The 10,105-nt window shown below is 34.5% G+C and overlaps 2 protein-coding genes across 5 annotated transcripts in view; one reads left to right on the top strand and one right to left on the bottom strand.

Moving 5' to 3' along the window:
* Positions 1–871: 871 nt before the first annotated feature.
* Positions 872–9,067, bottom strand: FPGT (fucose-1-phosphate guanylyltransferase). Of its 4 annotated transcripts, none has more exons than XM_007089800.3 (4): positions 8,925–9,067; positions 7,296–7,463; positions 5,580–5,672; positions 872–3,821 (listed from the first exon to the last, which is right to left on the bottom strand). In XM_007089800.3, the coding sequence occupies exons 1-4, from the start codon at positions 9,004–9,006 to the stop codon at positions 2,365–2,367; spliced, it is 1,800 nt and encodes a 599-aa protein (XP_007089862.2). In that variant the 5' UTR covers positions 9,007–9,067; the 3' UTR covers positions 872–2,364. The 4 variants fall into 4 exon arrangements, with proteins under 4 accessions (XP_007089862.2, XP_042853518.1, XP_042853517.1 ...); XM_042997584.1 differs by having other exon boundaries at positions 872–3,290; XM_042997585.1 differs by having other exon boundaries at positions 2,838–3,004.
* Positions 9,068–9,183: 116 nt separating this feature from the next.
* The window catches only part of LRRIQ3 (leucine rich repeats and IQ motif containing 3), a 221,437-nt gene continuing 220,515 nt past the window's right edge, over positions 9,184–10,105 (top strand). The window contains 1 exon segment of the mRNA XM_007089803.3: positions 9,184–9,321. The gene's annotated coding sequence lies outside the window, so the exon portion shown is untranslated.

The following is a 10,105-nucleotide window of genomic DNA, read 5'->3' as shown; positions in this document are numbered from 1 at the left end:
ATGGCTGAGGTAGAAGATTAATACCAAATGTTGGATTTCTTTTCCCCATGCCTTCCTTGGTCATTGTTCATATTAAGTAATCAACAAGTTTATGGATTCTATTTAGTTACAAATAACAACCATCCTTCACAAATCTTGGAAATATATGAAATTTAAATCCTGTTACCTTATGAAATAAAAATGATATCAAGAGGAAATGTTCAATTTTTTACTTATATATGCATGGGACTATCACTTTGGTTGAGTCAGGGTACCTGTTCAGGAAACATGTGTGATACTATACCCCAAACAATGCATCTCAAGGCAAGAGACAATATCAAATTCTTTCCAACAGATAACATTTCAAAGCAACTAGAATCCATACACTATGCAGAATTATGATTAAAATAGTGTCCACCAATTTGTCAGAAACCTCCCACTGACTTTGAATAGAAGCCACCTACCTTCTAGAGAGACAAATGGTTACACTACAGCACAAATACAACTTTGAAATTTTGCCAAATAGTAAAGAATCAGCATCAAAACTTACAGGACAGGTATCTGGTGTTGACGGTTTTGAGGCAATCCAGATAGCACTGTGCTTACGGCTTTACCAATACCTTTGATAGCACAGAACATGGTACTGGGTAGAAGCACATGGATATTAATAACTTTTGGGTTGAAAAGTGTTTCCGAAGAGTTTGAAACTGAATGTAAAGTTTTAGAAAAGTCTTAACTATATGTCAATATGTCACTTTTTGTTCCTTTTATATGTGTGAGAGGATTAAATAATAAAAATCTGTATTTAAGTGCATTTAAAAAGGATTTTCAATAAATAAATATAAAAACTCCAAGGAAAAAAGGAAGCATTGATTCACATTTTTCTTGGTAGTGTTTTCTCTTTAGTGGAACATAAAATAACAGTAATTTTTAATAACTGATGGCACTTTACATTAGGTGAAATACAGTATTAAACATTTAATCAATAACAGACATACAACATCCTCTGAAAACTCTGCAAGTAAATCAGTAAATGCTAAAGAGTAGCTATCATGTATCTGTATTTCCTCCTTGGGAAGAACCTTAAAAGAAAATAAAACAAAACCCCAAACCAAAATGAAACACATAAATAGCCTAATAAGGGTGGCAGGCAAGCCACTTGTGGTTTACCAGTTATTTTCATATTGACATATTAATATATAAACAAAAGAAGCACAGACTAGTTCAGATTTCAGTTTATTCATGTTAAAACACAAAATTGACAAATCATTTCTCTAATTTTTATCAGACTTTGACATAAAGACATTTCACGTGCATGCTTATAGCAAAATAGCAGCACATAAGTTGAGATTCCAGTCTATTTTTATTTTCTTGAAGCTGTCTATCATCAGTAAGTTTTCTCATTTTTTAATTTTTCTGCCTCCTTCCTGCTGCTTACCTTTCGGTCAATTATTGCTTCTCAGTATCATCACCAGTACAAGGGCAAAAAGTAAGAAAAAGAAAGCAAAATCAGCCCATCTGGTAACTTAATAGTTCTATTAAAGGGGTTAAAAAGAGTTTGCAAATAATGCCCCAAATAAACTTTTATGATTATCAATGAATCCCAGTTATTCCTACCGTTTTCCACATACAGATATTTGAGTTTTGTGTATGTGTATGCTTTTGTATGGATGGAAATTTAGGAAAATTTTAAGATATAGAAACATATGTCCAAGTTTATAAGGTAAAATACCACATAAACACTTTTAGTTTCACTTTGGCAAGAGCAATAAATGAGATAGATTTTTATCATCAATTCCAGAGCTATCTCTATCTAATTACTTATTAATTAAATAATCACAATATTGGAAGCATTGTTTTCATCTGAATTTGTAAGCTATGCATTTGTTTCCAAAAAAGTATTTCAATTCCTACAGTGTTCTTTGAAGACCCTACTGTATGTATACCATTTTTATCAGTTCATCAGGACTACTATGTTCTACTACTGTACTACTAGTATATACCATAGTATACTACTATACTAATACTATGCCAATTAACACGTAGACCTGTACTGAAACCAAAGCCCAAAAAGAAGATGGAGAAAGGTATGTTTAGAAAATCATTTAAAACTTCTTGTGTGCTATATGAACACAACAATGCTCCACAAACCCGTTTTTATTAAAAGAAAATTAAAATAGTAATATCAAAAAAACCCTTTTCTGAACTTACAGCCTTGAAATATTCTTTCATCAAAAATGTTTGATTTTGTTATTAATATTATGCTATAGCGATTACGTTAATGTAATTTTCATTAATTCACTTCAGTAAAACAAACAAAAGCCTACAGAAAACTCTTCTATTTGCAATCTTGCTCTATCAAGAAAGGTAAGGTATATATAATATTTAAGATGCCTCTAAATCGAACTGTTTTCTATTTAAAGTAATTTCTAGAAAAATTTGCTCCCTATAAGTTATCATGTCTTCTACGTCTTTGTAGATAAGCATTTCTTCAATGGACAACAGTTTATACTTATTCAAGCTGAATGGTGATTTGTTCCGTACAGCATTTAACATTTTTAGGGATGTTGTAACTGAATCACTCAAAGAGGAACAAGCTGGGAAAATACGAGCATTCCACAAACTTAAACATGTCTTGTTTCCAGAGAACAGTTCCTCTGTAACTTTCAGATTCCAAATATTTAGGCATGACAGGAAACAGACTCCAAAGAATTGAAGTAACTTTATATCTGACAATGTTTTAACATTCCTTTTTAAGTTGTCTTGCACTCCAAAAGCCATAGTTGAATACTTCAAGTATCCATTCATCTTCAAGCTTAAGGAACACACAAAAGAATCTGCAGGCAGGACAGCTTCTGTTATGACAGAACAACCACTAACAATGCAGTTTTCCCCAACTGAAACATTAGGCCCCAATCTAGAATACTCCACAACTGAGCCAGTTGCCACAGAACATCCTGAATCCAGTATACTTTGAATGATACAGGATGTGTTACCAGAGCATTTTGGTGTTGTAGAAAAGATGCTAAAAGCTATGGACTGCAAGCCAAGTTCTGACTTCAAACTGCTTTCTGAAGTAAAATGAAACAAGTATTCTTCAGTTGTTCCAATGTGATAGAATTTGGATTTATTAAGAACCACAACATTTAATGAGGTTCCTTTCAGAAGATGAAATATTCTCTGCCTGATGTCTGTCAACTCTGCCTCTTCTTTAGTGACATTTGATGTGTTTCTGGTGTACTCCACAGTTGCTCCAGGTCCCAAAGCCTGCAGAAAGTCTCCATAGGCATCAATTTCACAGTTCAATGTGCCTATTTTTTCATAAAAAGCAAGTAATTTTTTTGCTGTTTTATGATCCATGTAAAATAGGCTGTCCGTGTAGACATACTCAGACTCTAATTTAAGAGGGGTAGTGTCACCCCCAGCCATGTCCTGGTGAGAAAAATTTCCAGCTCTACACACAGCATTAAAGTGATGCATCTGTTCTATGCTGGGCTTATGAAGGAAACGATGGCAACACCTGTATTCAAGGTCTTTATATGCTAAATAATTAAAAGGTTCTAAGACAAATACTCCATGTGTGGTACCAACAGTCAAACTAGAAGGATGAGCTAAAGCCGTAAAGCCAGGTTTGTCAAATCTAATAAACTCACATTCTCCAACACTATAAAGTTCAATATCATCTGCACAAGTAACCAGAATCCCAGGTTTCATATGTGAGGGGAAATCAATGTACATGGCTAGTTTTAATTCCAACATCTGATAAATGGGGTTACCGAAAGGTAACGCAGTGAAAATTTTGCCCAGAGCACTTGCATTTGGAAGGCGTTGGCTGTAACCACCTATATAAAATTAAACAAAATAACTGTTTTAAAATGTTTACAAGACTGTAAGATTTTAAAAACTCAGGGGCATCAGTGACAACTCAAAATATCTCTAAAGATATTTAATGTATATAATGCATTACTGTAACTCAGAAAAGAATAGTAAATTCCAGGTTACAAATTCAAAGAACAATTCTCCTCAAGTGATTTGATATAATGCAATTTTAGATTAAGAAAGAATTCTATTATACTTCAGAGGCTGCGAATTGTTTTGAATCAACTGCACAACTAGTAAACAGGACCATGGGCTAAAACATGGTCTTATATCTACATTTCAAACAGTAAATTTCATGACATTTAAACTCCCACATTTGGTACGCACTTCATAGAGGGGAAAAAAGTCACAAAAAAACTAATATACCAATCCAAAATATAATTATTAAACTGTAATTACCAGATGCTGTGTCTTTCCTCAAATTATTACATCCACTCAAAGGAAATAAAGGTGCGTTTACTTAAAAGCATTTTAAAATGTATATTTGTTTTTCATTTGAACAGGCTTTTTCCCTCTAAAATGAGTCTTATGACTTCTTAATTCCTTGAAAAGCATGTTCTCTTAAGTACATTAAATAGCTTACATCATTTTTATGTAACTAATTATAATGAGAGGCAACATTACATAGTAGAGTAGACAAAAATAGGTTCAAACTCTGGTTCACCACTTTTTAATTGCTTATCGTTGGGTTTACTCCAAATCAGCAAATGAAGAGTAATACTTGCTTTATCTTCTTTTATGTAGAGCACTTGGCAACAGAGTATGTTGTTCAGCAAATGAGAGTTAATGCTTTCCACTTTTTTCCTTTTCCAAAGACTAGCCAAAACTTAAGTTTAGAATTGTAAGAATTGCCTCTATGTATTTTGAGTGTCTAACTTAATTTTTATTAATTGGTAATCATATTGGTTCCAGAATAAAGCTATATATTTGAATTTTTCTACTTTTTTAGAGTTAGTCTTAAAATCACAACTTGGATGCTTCACTTGGTATTATCTTTACAAAGAATCGTTCTATATATAAACTATAAGAAATGAAAAATGCCTTGGAAGTCATATAGATGAGTAGTTCTAAAATATCTGTTCCTGGACTGGTGCCAGTCCATAATAAAGTTTTCATCAGCCCCCAGTAGAGAAGAGTGGAGGTTTTCATGTAACCAAGATTTTCATACAACTACATTTACTGAACTAAAAAAAAAAAACAATCTTTATTCTGAGATTATTTATTTCCTATTTTTCTGTTTTATAATGTTTTCTTTTGTGTGTGACTCTTCCTCTTACATACTTTTTTGTCATCTCCATGTTTTGTCACCACTTTTTCTTTTATTTTTAAATTCTTTTAAGCATTAAAGACTTTTGCCACCAATAATCACATAAAAATGCATGATAGAAGGTTTTGGTAAAGTCTGGAAATCACAGTGCTAAACCAGCCTCTCCCCTACAACAATTCCTTTTAAAGCATTACTGAGAAATGTTCATATTTTGATGAGTTCTATCTTCGGTAAATAATTTTCTATATACATTCCAAAAGATAAATTTGTCAAAAAACATTATGCTGCTTATAACTTTAAAATAATCAAGAAAAACATGAAATATTTATTTTCAAAGAAGAGTAACTTCAAACACAAAAATTTAAAAAAAGGAAAGTATTTGCAAGGTAGAAAAAAGTCCCTAAGATATCAAAGGTAAAATGTAAATTGGAAAAAAGAAAATGTGTAACTTTACCAGAATGAATTAATAGGATGGTAAAAGAATTCCATTTATCTCCATATAACTTTTCCAAACATCGAAGGGCACAAAGTGTGGATCCTCCATTTCCTTAAAAATGAAAGTAAAACCACAACTTACTTCTTAGAAACCTACTGAAAATTTGTTATTATGGTAAGGTTTGGTGTTATAACTTTGAGGATATGGCCTTTAGCTATAATTAAGTAGGCAGAGAGCAAAGGTAGAGGCAAAAGAATCAAGTTAAATACACATTTTACAGCATTTAAATAAATAAACAATTGGAAATGAAACCCAGAGATCAGCACTTGGTAATAAATGATGAGATTATAATCTTCTCTTGAAAACAGTAATTAAAACAAAGAAAAAATGATAAATTAGGTAATCTGCAACAGTGGAATACTCTAAGTATACACATTCATTTGGAGTCACAAACTGAAAAACCCATTAAAATAATTCCCCCTCCACATGACATAACCAAAGATTTGAGTTAGATGTCCTTTCTAAGAAGTTTCTTAGAGGAGCACCTGGGTGGTTCAGTCGATTAAGTGTCAGACTCTTGACCTTGGCTCAGGTCATAATGGCTCAGGACATGATCTCAAGGGTCCTGAGTTTGAGCCCCACCCCAGGGGCTGCCCTGGTATCAGGGATCCTGCTTGGGATTCTGTCCCTCTCTCTCTCTGCCCCTCCCCTGCTCATGGTCTCTAAATAAATAAATAAATAAATAAACAAACAAACAAACAAACAAACAAACTCAAAAAAAATTTTCTTAGGACCTGGTGTCCTAAAATACATCTTAAACATAACTACACTTACTAGTTACCTTGTGCAGGTTATTTAACATTCTGTGCCTCAGATTCCCGTCTATAAAATGGGAATTATTAAAGTACTGACCGCACCATTGTGAGGATTAAAACACTGGTTAATTAGAACAATGCTGGTATCAGATATAAATATCCCATATGGTATCAGGGGCTTTAGTTTTAAGTATCACATGGAAAATAGCCTCCAGAAAAATAGCACATATTTTCTTGCAATGAAGGTCAAAAGGCACAGCTGACTTAAACTGGGTTTTGAAAGTAGTATCTATGATATTAGGCCATTACATTTTATATATATATATATATATATATATACACACACACACACACACACACACACACATATATGCATATATGTATATGTATATATGTGTGTGTGTATGTGTGTGTGTATATATATATATATATATATATATATATATATATATAAAATGTAATGGCCTAATATCATAGATACTACTTTCAAAACCCAGTTTAAGTCAGCTATGCCTTATGTGTATATACACACATATATGTGTGTATATATATGTGTGTGTATATAGTGCTGATTTGCAACCTTCATGTAAATCTCTGAACAAACTATGGAGTTAGGAGGGACCTTAAGAACCCTACTGATAAAGTCCAAAAGAATATTTAACATTACCAAGTAAATTTTATTAAAACAAATAATATTCTTTTCTTAATAACATTCTGCAAGTTTTTCATGGTAAGTCACAATGTGCAGTTACTATGCCTTTTTCTTAAAAAATAGTAAATTTACATTAAATTTTTAAAGCCTGGAAAGGCTATGGGTAGAAAGATATAGGGCTCATCAACTGTGAGCCATAGGAAAGCTTTTCTTCAGCAATCATTCTGTTCAGAACCTATGATATAAATCTGATTATATATAGCATACCTATTTTGGCTCCAGCAGGGTCAACAAAAACATGATATTGGACTCCAAGGGGTAACTCCTTTTTTTTCAGCTTTTCTGAGAGCTGTTGCTTATAAGCAAGTTCCTGTTTTTCATCAGCTGCTGTTATTGCAACAATGTCCCAGAATTCTCCAGCTGCCACAGGTTTGCCTGTGTGAAAAAGCAAGGAAATGAGTATCAGAAATCTCTAGCTATTACAAATTTGCCTATTAGAAACAAAAATGAAAAATTATCTTCATACACTTAACTTCTTTTCAGAATTACAGAATAATTAGTGGCTAGGTAGTTTGATTCAAACTATTTCTACTGAAGATTGTTCACATATTTTGCATTTTCCCCTCTTTTAGATTACTTGCTCCTTTCATGGTCTACAGTCCATTTATTTAAATATTCTGAAAGTTGCTATGTTTCTTGATTAAGAGAAGTATTCTTGCCTTGCTAAAAATTACCTCAATTCCTAAATAAGAAGAGGAGACAAAAAGAATAAACGGGGGTGCTTAGATGGCTCAGTAAGCTATGCTTCGGATTCTTTATCTCGGCTCAGGTCATGATCTCAAGGTTCATGGGATGACCCCCAGTCAGGCTGTATACTGTCAATGCGGGGACTGCTTGGGATTCTCTCTCCCTTTCTGCCCCTCCCCTGCTCGTGCTCTCTTCCCCAGATAAATAAAACTTAAAAAAAAATGAATAAATGAATCTCCAGCTGTGAAAAGCAATTTTCACATATTAGGACCACTTAGTGTTTGTTGGCTGAGTAAGATTCAACCCAAGGATCTATTCCTATAATGTTATTGTTTATAAATTCAGGTACTTTATTTTTTATTACCTGAAGATGAGCCATGCAAGTTTACAAAGGCTTTGAAGTATGACCTAAAATTCTGCATAACAGAAAAGTTCCCAAGTCCCTGATGTACTCATTTAAAAACAGACTAAACTGACGCTCTTTGTTGGTAAAAAAGATGAATAAAGATTTTAATTAGTTAACAGTTTTTGTCAGCCAGAATCTATTAATCCTAAACATCTTATTATTTATATTTTTAATGCAGAAACTTCACCAAAAATGACTAATTTTATTAGATAGTTGTATAAGGAATGACAAATAGCACAGTCTTTAAAAAATTTTATTTGATACAAATTTCCCCTTTTAAATTTTGACCCATAATTTTTCCATGTCTTGTTTTTTACTCAGTACGCATTCATAGCATGCAACAGATTGGTGAAGTAGGCAAGGGGATTGGAGAAGGCTAAAATAATATTTGTAATGGTCAAATACTGAGCTTTAGACAGTTTAGATTTATCTAAAGTAACGTTTGTTAATAGGCTAACCAAATGTGTAACTTGGATTGATAGCCTCACTAGTCAGAATAATTTTCTTTCTCCTCCTTTGTTTTGATATATACATGTTACTAAGAATAAAGTAAAAAAAAAATAATAAAGTAACAACATGACGCAAAGAAAGGGCAGTGACAGAAGAATAAAAAAATCAAGCGGAGTTATTAGCTATAAAGCCGAAGGTGAGCAAACCGGAAGTGATAGTCCAGCAAATTTCCCGGCGCGTAAAGTTCCCTCCCTGTCCACTGCCGGGGAAAGCTGGGGTTCCCCCTTTGCTACCTCTCAGTTCTGAAAACCTCTGCAATTTTCGCTGGGTGGCTTCTCGCAGAGCTACGCCTAAGAGCGCGTTTGCAGCAGCCATAGCAAAACTTTCCCCGAGACCAGCTGAAATCTTCCAGGTATCCTCCGGCTGGCGCAGCACGCATGCGCCTCAGAATGTAACCCGTTCCTGGGTCCGGTTTGCCTCTGTTCCGCCCCTTACGTGCGTCACTCACGTAACCACGCCTCCAGAGCGGTGGCCTGCCGGGAGAAAATCCTGGGGGACAGAGTGCAGAGCCTTGCCTTGTTTCCCTAGCAACGGTCTCTGGAGCAGATGGCCACCTAGTGATTTGTCGGACTGTGCCGGGTCTGGGCCTCTTGTTCCCAACTCATAAGGCTTTGCAGCCCTGTTGACCCGGTGAGTTATTCGGGTTGAGTGATAAAATTGCTAGAACTGACCCGCTGAGAAGACAAAAGTACAACCTAGCTTCCAGCTTTCCCTCGAAAGGTGGTTCGTCCTTTCAACTCGTGATTTGTTTCAGATTTGTTTTAGCCGGGAGCAGTTCCCAAAGACGTCTTTATAGTTAATTCCTCCCTCAGGGTTGTTATCTGAAACAATCTGCCCCAAATCCAGATCCAGATGTACAGTGTCAACATTCAAGATCTATATTCTCTTAAGGAACCTTAGGTTTGTGGCTTCTTTGCCCTTGTGTTTCTTAGTAAGTGAGCCTCTCCACCCCTCTCAGTTTTGAGTTCACTTCATAGGCTTTTGTCCATTGTATAAAATTCAGTCTGCAACAGGTCTCTTAACATTCGTGGTTTTGGTTGCTTCAGCTGTCATTCTGTTGTATATGTGGATTGATCAAGAACTTTAAATAACATTACTGGGAATAAGTCAGACTTATTAGATGCATTTTGGTAGATACCTGTAAGTATTTCTTTTGTAAAGCACAAGTTTATAATGAGTTTTACAGATGAACCTATTCATGCTTACATACAACAATTTTAAGAAACAGAGAAGCTAACAGTCAAGGGCTCACGATCAGTAGAAGAGATTTACGCACGCTACTTGAATCCCAAACCCAGAACTCATCTACCACATCATGCAGTTTGATTTATTTTAGAAACCTGTCTTCCTAAAGCCTTCATCAGTAACACAGGTGGGCATTCAAGGCCCTATAAGTTCTTGCCATGAACTTAAC

The sequence above is a fragment of the Panthera tigris genome, chromosome C1 (assembly GCF_018350195.1).
Source record: "Panthera tigris isolate Pti1 chromosome C1, P.tigris_Pti1_mat1.1, whole genome shotgun sequence".
Taxonomy (NCBI): Eukaryota; Metazoa; Chordata; class Mammalia; order Carnivora; family Felidae; genus Panthera; species Panthera tigris.
The sequence above is the reverse complement of the archived record's forward strand: the minus strand, read 5'-3'. Positions and strand labels throughout refer to the sequence as shown.